Source organism: Molothrus ater, chromosome 3 (genome assembly GCF_012460135.2).
Source record: "Molothrus ater isolate BHLD 08-10-18 breed brown headed cowbird chromosome 3, BPBGC_Mater_1.1, whole genome shotgun sequence".
NCBI classification, from domain to species: Eukaryota; Metazoa; Chordata; class Aves; order Passeriformes; family Icteridae; genus Molothrus; species Molothrus ater.
Genome location: NC_050480.2, coordinates 18986672 through 19002642, shown reverse-complemented (window position 1 = coordinate 19002642; position 15971 = coordinate 18986672). Strand labels below are relative to the sequence as shown.

At 42.2% G+C, this 15971-nt stretch overlaps 1 protein-coding gene across 1 annotated transcript; it reads right to left on the bottom strand.

Moving 5' to 3' along the window:
* Positions 1-4016: 4016 nt before the first annotated feature.
* On the bottom strand, positions 4017-14393 carry SLC30A10 (solute carrier family 30 member 10). The gene is made up of 4 exons (XM_036404626.1): positions 13880-14393; positions 13326-13409; positions 9635-9871; positions 4017-8897 (listed from the first exon to the last, which is right to left on the bottom strand). The coding sequence occupies exons 1-4, from the start codon at positions 14391-14393 to the stop codon at positions 8431-8433; spliced, it is 1302 nt and encodes a 433-aa protein (XP_036260519.1). The 3' UTR covers positions 4017-8430.
* Positions 14394-15971: the final 1578 nt, after the last annotated feature.

Genomic DNA, 15971 nt, shown 5'->3' with positions numbered 1-15971 from the left:
GGCGTGGCTGTGGGGGAGAAGCTTCTTCCTCCTCAATGAAAGCTGGGTAGCAGCTCCTCTGAGCACTATGCAAAGGCCTCAGGGGGCTTTCTTTCCTTCTCTCATGAGTTATCAAGCTATACCCAGAAAATATAGGTTATATATATAATAATAGGTTATATATATAATAACCTGAACTGAACACCCACTTACACTCCCAGAAATTACACACCAGAAGTTCATGAGTAGAAGGGTGCTCCCCAGATGGCAATGTCACCAAAATCATTTGGGGGCAACTGTTTGAAGTGTGCATCAACCAGCACAAAGAGCTGCAGGTACTCTGCTGCTGGTAGGTGTTTTGTCACAGTGTAGACCCTGCACACTGCTGGGCACTTAAAGTTCAGCCATTAAAAAACACTTTCTCTGACCAATTTGGGCGAAGGAAACTTTCTATGCAGAAAGGCCACCATCCCTACTTCATATGGGAACTCTCTTTTTAAAAAGAAACAGCTAATTAAAGAGAATGTTGCTCTGCAAGATGTCTTGGCATTCCCTGTGCTGATTTCCCACTGCCTGTTGTACTTCCTGGTTTATAGCCTGGGGGATAGGCATATCCACATCCGATGCTTTTTACAAGACTGATTTTTAAGGTGTTTATTAAAAAAAGGGTCGCTTTCTACCACTTGAATTACACAGTCTTTTACTTGAAAAACTTTCTATACTCTAGGCTGTGGACCTACTGTGTCATGTCAATGACTTGTGTAATGTCATCACTGGGTTATTTCCCCACAAATACCCTGAAGTTCCTTACCACTGTTTTGTTCCCTCCTCCTCACCATAGGGTGGCCAGCAATGTACGGTTAAACAGACACAGAGCAGACACAGAGCTTATTAAACAAGGGTGAGCACTAAAAAAAAAAAAAAAAAAAAAAAAAATGTACTAGAACTGGAAGGAGGTAAAGCAAAGGGCAGTACCATATCGAACGTGCCACTTGCCTTGCACCTTTAATTTCCAGAGCCATGCAAGTAGCTGGGGTGATAGCATTATCTGCTGACTGCACTGCTGATCAGGGCAGCCTCTCCCCACCCAGCTTGCCCTGTGCACTGATGCAGAGGAAAGACAGGAAACCTTTCCACCCTAGAGCCCAAGAAACCACCATCAGCTTCATCTCCTTTTCTACCTGCAGGTTCTGCTACCTTGCAAAACAGAGTGGAGGCTCAGGGAGCAAGGCCCTCATCAATACTGGCAAATTAAACCAAAACTGGGAATGAATCACAATTGTCTGTATTAGTAAGTTGTTCAAGCATTTCACAGTCTGTGCCAATTACTGCTCTCCCAGCCATTCCCAGACGCAGTCCAGAGTCAAGGACTTAATCTGAGCTGGCCCTCAGCAGGGAGCCACCCTCTCCCAGAGTATCTCCCTAGCATAGATAGAAGCTTTTGTGTGCCAGCTGCTCTCTGTGCCTGGAAATGTCCCCAGGTATAAGTAATTGACTAACATACAAGTAGTTGATAACAATTCATGGTTGTTCAAATGCCTATTATCTCTGTTGACCAAGATACGTGCTTCTTTCATCAGACAGACAATGTCACCTCAGCAGAGACAAGTTCAACCACAAACTTCTATTGGCTCTCTAGAGAGCTGATGGTAAGCATTGCAATTATGCTTTTCCAGCTACCATTTTATAGCAAAATAAGTCTCTTCCTGTAAAATACAACTAGGACTCAACAATAAATTCCGTATTTGAATCAGAGGGCAAAGCTTGTGTCCTTGAAGTGATAGAGGCTTAGTCATCCCTGATGAATACCTCATTAACTTCCACTGGCATTTCACTGCACATTTCCTACTCTTTTTTACTGAACCTCCACCTTATCCTAACTGGAAGATTCACTTACTGGCCCCCAAATATATTCTAAATTTGCCAGAGAATTTAACTGATATTTCATCCCCCATTTGCAATCACTACTATTTCCTCACTTCCTCACTTTTTTTGAGAAGCTGTTTTCAAAAACACAATCTACCACATCCAGCCCAAACTCATCTTATTTCTGTAGTTTCTTGGAGAGTACAAAAGTACCAAAACAGTTGCAGCCCTCTAAGGTGGAGAAATATATTCTGTTCCAAAAAGACCAAGATACAAAATAAGGGCCTCCGTGTAGAGAAGTCCTGGAATTTCAAGTGCCTCATGTCTGTCTGCAACAAGGAAACTGTTCCTACACAAGGTCCTACACCTGGGTCATGGCAATCCCAGACACACCCACAATTTCAGCAGAGAAGTGGTTGAGAGCAGCCATGTAAAGAAAGACTTGGAGGTGATGGTGGATGAAAAATTCAACAAGAGCTGGCAATGCTGCTTGCAGCCCAGAAAAGAAAATATATCCTGGGCTGCACCCAAAGCAGCACGGTCAGCAGGTAAAGAAGGTGATTCTCCTCCTCTACCCTGCTCTAGTGAGACCCACATGCAGTGCTGCATCCAGATCTGGGGACCCTAATGTGGTAATCACATATCCTCTGAACAGAGAGAGACACAATTCTCTCCCAGGATTTTCCTGGGAGGCTGTGAGAAAGCTCAGAGAAAAGAATTCTTATCTCCATTTGCTGTACCTGTTGTTGTGCTCATGTGGAATGTGTTATGGAGGTAGTTTACCAAAGGGTGGTTTCTCAATTGGACTCTGGTGATGGTGTTTTGATTGATTGACCAATAAGGTCAAAGCTGTATCAGACTGTCTGGCAAGGGCAATGGGTTTTTCAGTATAGTATAGTATAGCATAGCATAGTATAGCATAGCAATAAAGCAATAGATCAGCCTTCTGCAAGCATGGAGTCAATGCTCATTATTCCCCTTTCAGGGGCTTGCGGCTACTATATCCCAACATAAGAAAGACACGGAGCTGTTGGAGCAACTCTGAGGAGGCCACAAAGTTGATGGGAGGACTGGACATCCTTGCCTAGGAAGACAGGCTGAGAATGTTGGGGCTGTTCATCATGGAGAAGAGCAGGTTGTGAAGACACCTCATGGCAGCCTTCCAGTATCTGAAGTGGGGTTACAGGGAAACCAGAGAGAGACTCTTCCTGAGGAACTGCAGTCATAGGACAAGGAATAATTGGTAGAAATTGAAAGAGGGGAAATTTAGGTTAGTTATTAGGAAAAAATTATTTATTGTGAGGGTGATTAGACACTAGAACAGGTTGCCCAGGGAATTTGTTGGGTGCCCCAAACCTGGAATTCAAGACCAGGTTAGGTAAGGCCTTGAGCAACCTTGGTAAGTGGGAGATATCCCTGCACATGGCAGGAGTGGCAGGACTAAGTAATGCTTAAGGTCCATTCCAACCCCTTAACATTTTATGAATCTATGTATAATTTTAACTTTGTCAGGAAATGCTTTAAAAATGTTTCAGTTCGGTCTTCCAAATCGCTAGTCGTCCATCATCTACAAGCTGAGTAACACTAACCATACACAAAAGCACAGGCAATCTATTGGCCAAACATGAACTGAACTTCTTATATAGTGTTTACATAGCATCTGCCACTCAGACAGACTCAAAGAATAAAAAAAAAAAAGAAGCCAAGCACAATGACCACTGCCTCCTTATTGATTATTGTAAACTAAATAAGTAAGGACATGAACAACTGGGCAATTGGACACAACAGGGTAGGAACCAGGTGGCAGACACATGATACTGATGCTAAGAAGAGAGAAATATATGAGGGCATCACCAGGATTGCTGCTCCAAAACAAGGACCTAAACTTGTAGTGTTAGACCTCGTCCCATTTCTAGCATGTACATTCAGGTCACGAAACCCAGGAGTGAGAATCACAATATACATATTCAACTTTCAGCATGTGGCAAAATGCAAGGCTGCTTACAGAAGAAAAACTTTTGGGTGTTGATTCCCTTTTCTTCCAAATACACAAAAATTTGCAACATTAACTGCCTCACAGGATGACAACAAATTTCACTCATACAAATATCTTAAAATTATCAAGAGACAAAAGCTCCCTATTGCTAGCATAGATCAAGCTCAGAACAAAGTTTTATTTAAAAATACACTTTATTTACAAGACATTCAAACTTCATTTTGATAAAAATATAGTTGTACATAAAAACTTAGGTCATTTCTCACTCATAGTTAATAAAACCACAGTGAGATTCAGCAATCATGGAAATTACATTTTGGCACATTAAATTACTTAAGGAACAGAAAAACTGGAGAAAACTTTTAAGCAACACAGCTCCACAAATGTAACAATCTTATACAGTGACATCCTCACATCAAGGTATCACTGTTCAAATAAAGTATTTAATGTAGAAAGTGCTTCCACTGTACAGCAAAGTAGTAGAACTTAGGAATGTTCATGGCTTATGAATTATCTTTTACCAAGCTTTCCCTCAAGATGTTGACAAATGACCAATGAACCCTCCTGATTTCATTATATCTTCCCAGGTTTAGAAATCCACCTTTCTTAAGAAGTTGATTCAGGTAGAGTGTTTATAAAGAGTTTAATTATACATAAACACATGTGTACACATCTCAGGATGACTACTTAGATAACACTTCTACACAGACCACAGGACACAAAGTAGTCCTCAGAGTAGCTCACATCAAGCCATCTAGAACTTGGGTAGTGAACTTCTCTTTGGGAAAAATTCAGGTGGCATGTTCCCTTCAAAGTTCAGACTAAAAGGGAGTATTCAGGACAGGAAACATTATAATCAGGAATGAAAAAGGGAAAGAATAGGAAAAAAATAAAGGTCAAAAACTGGTTTGCAATGGTAAGGTGTGTCACATAGCAAAACCAGAAAATGGGTGTATTTTAATAGAATGGAGTACAAAAATTAAACCAGTGCATAAAAAGGAATTTCTAAACTGTATTTTTGGTAGATCACCATGACCAGGCCAACAAAACCATCCTGCTTTTATGGAAGAGAAAATACATTAAGAGGGCAAAAACACACTTGCACTATGAGTCAAGGTAAGTACTATAAAGAAGACAAGGAAAAGGAAGTTAACTGAAAACCAGCAAAACAAAGGCAATACTCCTGAAAATAGTAGCAGTTTTCTTTATAATGAAGAAGAAATGCCTGCATTTAGAGGGTTTCAGAAGAAAAAAATTTAAAATCAAATTGGCACTTTTGGCACATATGAAAAGGTGACAAAGAATTTATTCCCTTTAAGAAAAGGCACACAACTGATGAAGGCCAGTAAATTGCTTTTGCTTTCAATGTCATGTTAATTTATTCCAGGTTTCGCTTTTACTGCAGAATGATCTAGCAAGCCTAGCAAAGGTTTTGTCATCATTCTACTAGGTCACATGCGTGACTGGCTACAAATCACATCCACAGGAGGTGGACAACCAGCTGAAAGTCACACATAATTTAAGCAGATTTCCTTTGCCACCAGCAGCAATGGACAGAAGGGACAATCATTGCAAAAGAACCTAAAAACCAAGAAAGACAATCACAAGGCAGTGTTTGTAGCAGACAGAGCAGCACAATCTACCTGCATTTGTCAGGGAGGGAAATAAAGTGATTCAGCTAAAGAGGCAAGAACAGAGCTTTTATGACAGTGCAATAGACTACAAAACTGAATTTAGAACAAGTGCTCATAGATAAGGGCTAACATGGAAATAAACTGTATCTCAAACTGAGGGAAGCCTGCTTCAACAGAATTAGAAGAGATATGCCAAGAACTGAAGGGAAATAGGCCAATACAAAATACACACGGATTGGAATGAAATATCCCACAGAAGTAGAGTAGGGACACACAGTACAGGAGAAAAATATTTTGTTACTCAATGGAAGGCAAAGATGCTGGTCAGAAACCTTAGTTGAATACCCTGAAAATCCCAACACAAAAAAAGAGCAAGATTTATCTCACAAATAACATAGCACTGTTGGTTTTGCTTGCTTAAGTAATGAAGCAAATTTAACATATTTTTGTTTTCTAGATATTAAGGTTTCTATAATCCCTGGTATTTTCCCATTTATTCACAGGCAACAGTTGCAGTACAGTCAACCAGACATGAGAAAATACAGTTTAAGAATGTGATTTCATTGTATTTTCAGGTTACAACACTTTTCAAAGTTTTAAAAAATACATAGCCACAGTTTTAACACTGGAAGAATAAAAATTGTCCATTTTGACAAATACCCCAACATCACACATACTAGTTTTCTTTAATCCCAGAGTAAATACTGCCATTCCAGCTTTCAACCATTTAATAAAATATGTATGCATATATATATATATAAATCAAATTACCTGATTTAAGATACAAATAATTATGAAAGAGTGCTTGTTTTAAAGGCTATCTGGGAAGAAAGTTATTTGTTGTTATTCTGGGAGATTTCTATTCCAGTTCTCAAACCATGATAAATACATTTGTTATTTACATCTAAGCATCATCATAGGTGAAAATAAAGAGGGGAAAAAAAAAGAACAGAAGAAAGGGCTGTCTTACATCATAGCACATGCTTTTAAAAAACAGACAAATTCTTACAATGTTTCCTGATTTACATTAACTCGTGCAATAACTGCCAAGCAAGATCCTGCTGCTGCCAACAGAATCAAGGAGGCTGGAGAATCAAGCTCTTAATTATATTAACAAATAGGTTGTTCATTTATATGATACAAACTTACAATAAAATGATATAAAATATCTTAATTCATCCAAAAATCTGTTTTAAAGGGGTAATTATAATTCTAGAAATGTTCTATTTAGACTGAAATCACTGCTTCAGTAAATACTACATTTCAAGCAGTAAAATATCCTGCTGTGTGTTTCAATATTCATTGAATTATTGCAATCATCTTTATTAATAAGGAGTTGGCTGCTTTTAAGCCACCCCTACAAGGAAGTCCTGGTATTTTCCCAGCCCAGGCTGGAAATCAATTTGCCCTTTCTGTTAAGATGTCACTGAGGCAAAGACACAACTATTTTAGAAAGGTGTCCCTGTAATAAATAAATGGATAAAATAGCCTGTCCAGGCCACACATGCCATTGAAAGGCTGCTTTTTGCCGGCAAATTATATTTGGAATCTTCTGAATCTGATCTGCATAGCCAGGGAGATCAAGCACTAGACTCAGTGTGGATTGAGTAGTGGGTTTCTCCTCCCAGAAACCTGTGGAACACACCAGACTGAAATCTGGCACTGGGGACACGGCTCATCACCTTGTTTTCCTTAGAGCACCCTTGCATACCTTCAGAAAGAGCAAGCAGCAAAAAGGTAGTAAACTGCTTCACTAAATACACTTTGAGATACATATTTGGGCAGGGGGAGGAGGACCAGGGCAGAGGGTAGGGTTCAAGGCATCAAGACCTTTAAAACCAGCCAACAAGAAATTATGGAAACTAACCCAGGAAAAATTTCCTGGTTTAAATTTTTTAAAGTTCCCTCTAAGTGATAATACTGCAAAAAAGACTTTAAAGGTGCTTCCTTAATTAATACAATATTAAATTATGCCTTAAGAATAGAATTGCAGAATTTCAACTGTTCGTAATAAACACATTAGCTTATTTATTCAGCATTAATAACAACAGCCTCAGTGTTAAAGATAATACAATTATCCTGCACAATGATGAAATAAGACCATGGCTCTTGGAACTTGTGTTCTCAGGAGAAGGCTAACAAGAATTCTAAAAGACTGAGTCGTACAATCACAACAGTGAAAAGATAAAAGTTAATTGGATGACTACCTGCATTTCCATTTGCTAGAATCAGTACAGACAACGTTAGTAAGTACTTATTTGCTTTCATGCCAAGCAGTCTGTTCCTTAGCACACTCATCTGTGATTAGGCTGGGACTCCAGTATTACTTGTAGAGAAGCAAGACCAGCTTCTGCTTTGTCCCAAAATACAGGAGTCAATCAAGAAAATAACACAAGTCATAATTCCTGAGTGCTTCCCCTTAGACACTCTTAATTTCATTCACAAACTCCACTGGCCAGAATTGTTACTGTTAAAAATGAACTGTCCATGCAAAAATGGGGTTTAAGGATCAGTAAAGCATCTCTACTGAAGTCCTTTATAAATATACAGTACTTCAGCCCAGTACAATCATTAACTGGCCACAGGGCTTTCAAGAAACAGCTCGCTCCAGCAGGAAAGGCCAGAGGTTCTTTCCCAGTGCTACTGGCCACGAACTGCAAACATCAGTGCAGACAGAGAGCAACATACCCCATCCACTCTAACAGTAGGAATTCAGCCTTAGTTTGGTAAGGAACTGGGTAAGGCTGCATCACAAAAATCACATGAATGCAACAGCCTTGGTGGAAATCTTAATCCTTATTTCAGGTACAAGGGGGTTTTAGGTGTGTTTTGGTTTACAGCTAAAGCACAGAAATCTTTTTGCCACACCAACTTCAGCTACAACCACCAATGCCCCCCTTCCCAGCCAAGATACGTTTGCTCCATGACAGCACAACACGGAGCAGAGTGAACTGCCTAAAATCGTGTACTACCCGACTGTGATTTGTCACCAGACACGTCACTATTTTTCACGTTCTCATCTGCTACTGGGTCCTCCATAGGGATTTCAACGTCACTTTTCCTTGAACCATTGTCTTTGTGCTGTGCAGAAAGGGAGCTTTCACTTTTCTCCATGTAGCCATTCGTTTCAGCCCGGGGGGGCTCCCTCTGGCTGCAGCACAGATGCGAGTCACAGGCTTTTGAGATGCAGGGTGAGCTGCACAGTAGATGTGAGGTCTTGTGGTCAGCGTACTCAGGCTGGATGGTCACAGAATGGACTCCTGCCTCGTGGAAAACTTTCCGTATTTGGTAAGCAGCACCTTGGTAATCAGAAGGGGTTTGGCACTTGATATGAAGAGTGGCGATGTTCCTCCCACTTGCAAGCTCCCAGACGTGCACCTCATGGAGGCTGCTCACCCCTGGTACATGAGCTAGTCTGTCAGCTGGAAAGCATAAGGGAAAGGTATTAGGGGCTTTGATGCACTAGCTAATTATCAGCTGCCTCACTAGGCACCCTATCCAAAAGCAGCAGTGTCAAAACCATCATTTTAGAGGAGATTGATTGGTACAATGCATCTACTCCCAGCTGCCTTCAGTTCGGCCTCCAGGTGATGAACATGGCACCTTTCCTTTTGGATTCACCCATCCTTCAGGCTCCCAAATGGCAATTTACCAGCTGTTCACAGAGGAAATATTACATCACTTCCTCTATCAAGACCCCTCATTTTCTGGTTTCTTTAAGCCCTGAGCATGGGGGAATTCCAGAAATACCCACAATTAACCAGTGTGAACAGCACCTAAGAACTACAAAGTTAACTAACCTTAATGGAAATTTCTAAGATGCTTTGGAAGCTTTTTGGAAGCAGCCACTGCAGGATTGGAAAAGATTGAAACTCAGAGTTGTTTCTTTCACAAATAACCCACACAAAGCATTAACAGCTCAAGACCTGGTATGTTTGATGTATTGTTGGGAGTACCACATTCTCAAAATGCATGCTTTAACTAATCCAGAGAGATTTGAATCATGTTGCTAGGACACAGTCATGTGATTATTTCTCACAGTTCTTGAGAATTTAGAGCTATTATGAATAAATAATCCAAACATGTCATTCCACCAATAACATATGCATTGAAATCCACCATTAAAATTAACAGCATTTCAACAACAAATTTGACTTACTCAGTAGTTGCATATCAACACCTTTGGGGACCATCTGCAACAAAATAGTTGAGGTCTCCTTTATAAGTGGGAATGCAGAAGACAAGATGATGAGCACCATAACTATTGTCAGGCTTGGATCAATGTAGCACTGCCAATTGCACGGAGCATCCCCCAGAGGCCGTACATAGAAGATAGTAGCAGTAACTACCACGACCACGGATCCAAGTGCATCTCCCATAACATGCAAAAGAACACCTGAAACAAATGGCACAATTTCCATTAGTGGGGTGGGTTTGGGGTTTTTTGCTTTGTTTTTGTGGGTTTTTTCCTGGGTTAGGTGTAATACTGCATTTTTCAAGGATGTTCCACTTGACATGAAGAATGCAATATTCCAGCCATTAATATCACAACCAAAGTTTTCAGTAATAGCTTTTGGAAAAAACAGCAAGAAAATACTGACTCTGAAGCACTGCTGTTTGAGTGGGATGCATTATTAAGGATGTAGGGTATGCTAACAACTGCTGTCCAGCTGGAATGCCATGGTAACACAATATGTGCTTGCTTAAAATGCATGAAGATTATTAACAGATCCTGGCACGTTAAATCTAAATTAAAAATTCATGACTAAATCTATCCATTCTACCCTGGGAGTGGAGAGCTGCAGACCACCCCCAGTAACAGTTACCTTCCCCCGCCAGTTTCTGTGACACTTCTGAAATCTGAAAAATTGCCTAAGTGAAATCTAAGCTGGCTCCAAATACCCTCAGACTCCAATTTTTAGATCAAACTAGATTACCAGTCATATTAAACCTTCTTCCATCAATACTACTAGCCTTCAGACCTGTCAAAAATCAGAATCTGGTTCTACAGTCAGTCACATTGTTTAGTGCCTGGACTACTCTGAGAGGAATGCTGGGCACTTCTTTTTACATCTTATAAAGTTGGTTTTGTACACAAGTTAAAGACATAAGACAGGCTCTTACAGTAACATATTTAGCTGCTCTTTAAACTACAATGACCAAAGCAGTCTTTCTGCTACAGAGTTACAAAAATCCAAGAATCTATTTCTTCTTACTACTCTACATAAACTTCCCTCTTCCCATCAGTGCTCAAAGATACTCCAGTTTTGTTAGATTTTACTGTTCAGACTCAGATTTTATTCCAACCCACACCTGAATTCAGAACATCTCTCTGTATGAAGTGAATTTCTTCGTCAATATTTTTCTTTAGGGGTTGTGAGAGACGAAAATGAATCATCTCTTTTTAACAACCCTATCACATAGACTTTCAAGTGAGAAACTGTAAAAGGCTCCCCCAAAACTCACTAACAACACAGCAAAGAGTTTTGATGGTGCTGGATACTGGATTAGCCCTAGAACTCTGCCCATGCTGGTGTTTCTTACCAGCTCTGTACATGCACCTTGATCTGTACAAGAAATGAAGGCCACACACAGCCTCTGGAGTTTCTCCAATTCACTTGGGTCAGATAAGAAAGTACAAGCTCCTGGTGAGTCCAGCTCTTTCTGCTGGAGTTCAGGCATGTTCTGCCCCATTTGGCAGACTACCACGGGGTTTTACTCCTCCTAACAGTGTTGCAGTGTTTCCTTTTCATTTACAAATAGTCCTGATTCAGCATGGGCTATCAGCTGTTGCACTAACAAGAGGAACAGGCAGGATGCAGTTGCATTGCCCAGGCAACTAACAAGAGAGCACAGCTTATAAAGAACAGGAAAATGTTTCAGAAAGCCTTCTTGCGAGTTAAGGAAAAAAATGAATTTTAAAAAAATGTCATTTTTTAAAGAAAAAAAAAAGAAAAATGTCAGAATTTTGATGAATTAGTAATTGAGAATACAGAATTTGGAAAAATGTTTATTTTCCATTCTTAACGTCATTAACACATATACCCTGGTAATGCATCACAGAATTAGGGCTCAGACAAAAATTTGTCCATTTCCCTACCAAATCCCAAAAGCTATGATTATAAACTGGAATAAAGAATTAATTTTTAGTAAATGAAGTCTTTATGGTAAAACCATAGGTAGCAGTTTCCAACAGCTTGCATTCCAAAGTCTAACTGAAATACTCTGTGTATGCTCAAGCAGTAAAAGGAATAATTTCACACTGCAATAATTAATCCTGTCAGGCAGAATCTATGGATTCCTGTTCCTACCAGTTATAAAATCAAGGAAACCATTCCTCTGCCAATCCACTTCGTTCAGCCATGTTTTTCAGGGAGGCTCCCATTCCACAACAAAAGAACTTTTTGCCAAGTGACTATGAAATATACAGTTTGTAACTAACTTAAAAGGAAAAGTATGGAGTGAAACAGAACTTCAAATACACATATCTTTGTAAATATTCCTTACCTCTATAGTCATAAAGACAATGAAAATAGATTTTGCAAAGCTGACATACTAAAGTAACACTTAAAATTTCTTTTTAAAAAGCAAAGACAATCCATATCTTAAAACAACTGTCACAAAATTCTTTATCCTTCAGACATTTTTTGAAGGCTTCCAGCATCTTTATATCTAAGCATTGTGGTTCAGGCAAGCAAGGTCTTCTCTAAAGCAATTGGTTCCTTACTCTCCTCCATCCCTGAGCGTGACAGTTTGCTCATCCTTCTCCAAAAATCTCATCACTATAATGCCAATATCCAGTGACACCAACTTCTAGACATTCAAGCAAGTGTTGCATCCTTAGCACATGCTTTGATTTTCCAAAGCATCTTCCCTTACAGATGTGTTTGTGTAGTTCTGTAAACACTTTTGAAAGACAGACACACACACAAATAAAAAAACCAGCAAACCCACGTGCCTGACTGCCACATTGACCTCTCAAGCTGAATTCATGCAAAGCAAACTCACACAACCTTGGGGGAATATCAGTTGCTGATCAGTGACCATAAAAAACCTGAAACTACTAATTCTAATTGAGGTTTCTGACAGTCCCTTCCTTGGGACAAACTCAGTATTTCATATCCTCAAAGATATTTGCTTTTGGCTCTGCTCAGATTAGGTACATAAACGTGTATGCAGAGAAACACCTACACAGACAGGGAGAGACATGTGGGTAATTTATTCCTAGGAGTAGCTTTATGTTTCACTCCATGAAAATCCACAGATTCCCAGAGACTTGCCAAATTACAATGTAGGAAGGGCTGATCCTGTCACACACTCTCACAGGAACAGGTTCACACCTGCAAAAACACCATGCTAAAGCACCAGTTTCAGAACCATTTTCCTTATGCTGACAAAAAAATATTATCAACCCTGGGATTTAGAAGGGTTTATGTTTTCTGCCCAAAAGCATTTTAAGGTTGAAAACTGCTCAAATACTACTACATCAGTGACACAAAGATTCACATCATAGCTCCCTGTGTAACCTTCCTGTAAAGACTCTAATGACTTGAGCTTAGTGCAGCAGGGTTTGTGTCCTTTCCAAGTATCCAGCTGCACTCTTCTAAGAATAAAAATCTAAATGTGAGCATGCTCAAAGCCAACTCAGCATGACACTATTTTGTTACTACTCATGCTATTCCATATAATCAAAATCTTTCTGCTAGAGAATAACTGGATCCAATTACATGGATGAGCCCTGGACTTCTCTCTTTTTTACTGATATTTGTGGGTGCATATATAAATCTGAAATGGAAACCATAAAGTGTTTGAAGTTAGTTTAACATGAGCTGCATGGTCCTATGCCATACCTCTGATGTTCAAGGCTTCAGACTTTTTCTCTTTTTTCTTTTCAGACCCCTCTTCAGGGCTCTTTTGGTCATTTGGTGAATCACCTGCATTCAAAGAAGAAACGCTGTGTTGTGTATAAGTTCTACAAACAGAAAAAATATCAACCTTCTCAAAACCAACTTACTTTAAAGAAGACAAGAAGAAAACCAAAAACACTCCAAAACGTTTACCATGCAGCTCCCTGGGCAACACCTCCTTCCACCATCCCGGGGGCACGCCCAGAAGCCCAGGGTAAAGTACAGGGTGAAAGAGGACCCTGGTGCCTGAGTGAGCTTAGTGAAACCCCCCGGGGCCCACGAGTGGCCTTGGGGCTTTGAAAGGGCCCAGAGGATTGGGCCAACAGCCCGGCGGGTCCCGAGGGAAAACGAGACGGGAGACGGGAGACGGGGGGGGGGGGGGGGGGGAGGAGAGAGAGAGGATGGGGAAGGGTGAGGGAGGCTGAGAGGGATGCTGGAGGGAGGGGAGGGCAGAGATGCGGGACACCAGGGGAAGGCGAAGTGCAGCCGAAAGGCACCTGCTTCATCCTCCTCGCCGTTCGGGATGCCACCGGGCACGTCCCGCAGCGCGGCGGCCGCAGGCGGAGGGCGGCACGGGCGTCGCCCACGGCAGCAGGCGCCCCAGTCCTGAAAGACGAGGAGCCCCACGACGTTGACGGCGAGGCCGAGGGTGCCGACGATGAGCACCAGCTGGGCGTCGTCTATGGGCCCAGGCCGGGCGAGGCGGAGGACGGAGTCCACGAGGATGGTGAAGCAGAGGGCGGTGAGGAAGACGGCGTTGCTGAGCGCTCCCACCGCCTCGGCGCGGCTGTAGCCGTAGGTGGCGCGGGGACCGCGCCGGCTGCGTCGGGCGATGCGCCCGGTGGAGAGCCCCACGCAAAGGGAGATGAGGTCCGAGAGCATGTTGAAGGAGTCGGACACCAGCGCGATGGAGTTGCCCAGGTATCCGGACACCAGCTCGGCCACGAAGAAGCCGACGGTGAGCACCAGCATGAAGATGAGGCGGCACGTCTTGCCCGAGTACCGCCCCATGGCGGCCGCACGGCCCGGCCGGTAACGCTCCGCGCCAGCGCCGCCTCAATAAGAGCGGCCGGGCCGGGCCGCACCGCCCCGCCCGGGGCACCGCCCCGTCCCGCCCCGAGCAGCGGCGGCGGGCAACACGAAATCAACCAAAGCTGGAATAAAGAGAAGCTGGATGGGCCGCGGGGCGGCGCGCAGCCGGCGCGGCAGCCAGGGAAGGGCCCTCTCGGGCAGGCAGAGCTACCCAAGGCTGTACTGCCTGCGCTCCTGGGACGCCGAGAGGGTCAAGTTCCAGCGAAGGATCCAATAATTACGGAGCTTTGATGCTTTATTGGCGACGAAAGTACCAAACCAAAGGACAGAGTGCCATCTACTGAGCCAGCTCATTTCCAGCCACCAGCCTTTAAAAAGGTGTATCAAAAAGCCAAAGGAATCCTGGACTGTATCCAAAGCAGCATGGCCAGAAGTTTGAAGGTGGTTATCTTCTACTCTGCTCTGGTGAGACCCCACGTGCAGTGCTGCATCCAGATTTGGTGGCCCCAACATAGGAAGAACACGGAGCTGTTGGACCGAGTCCAGAGGAGGCCACAAATTTGATAAGGACTGGGGAACCTCACCTGTGAAGACAGGCTGAGGATGCTGGGGCTGTTCATCGTGGAGAAGACTGTGGAGAGAGTTTGTAGCAACCTTCCAGCATCTGAAGGGGGCTACAGAGGAGCTAGAGAGGAACTCTTAATCAGGAATGATAGTTACAGAACAAGGAGCAATGGTTACAAACTGAAAGAGGCAAATTTAGGGTGGTAAGATACTGGCAGAGGTTGCCCAAGGAAGTTGTGGATGCCCCATCCCTGTCAGTGTTCAAGGCCAGGTTGGATGGAGTTCTGGGCAACCTGGTCTAGTGAGAGGTGTCCCTGCTGTGGTGGGGACTTGGAACTTGATCCTTGATCAATAAGGTCCTTTCCAACCCTTAATATTTTATTTTTCTCTGAAAATAGTACCTTAGTGTTCACAACTCTATCATTACCCTATAATAAAGATAATTGCATGCACTTTTTAACCTACAGGATAGTCTACATGAACGATGAAAAGGTAGTAAACCTCTGTCTTTTATTTGTAGATGTTTTGTTGCTGTTGTTTTTATGAAAGTTCTTGCAAAAATGACAGCCCCACTTGCAAATGGAAAAAAGACAGCTGAACTACCAATACGTCATTTCAAATTGAACAGCTAAAGCAGCTGCTGTAAAATCAAGTCGTCCTCTGCTATGGGGTTCTCAGTATCAGAACTGGGCCCAAAAATAATAAATAAAATATGTAAGTCCTAGAGAAAATTAGGTTCTTAAAAACTTCTGTGAAGTTGGGAGCATTTTAGCTATGCCAGAGGCAAACCAGTGCCGAGGTACCACTTCAGCAGCTACAATTCACACCAAAGTGCCACGTCACACATTTCACCACACTTGACAAGGCACCCATTGCTTTCAGATTTTAAATCAGCAAGGCCAGGGAACACTATCTTGTCCACCTACCTAAGACAGTGTTCTCTACAACCAGAAATTCCTTAAGGACCTTGGGAATTTCCTCTTTGTTCTAACT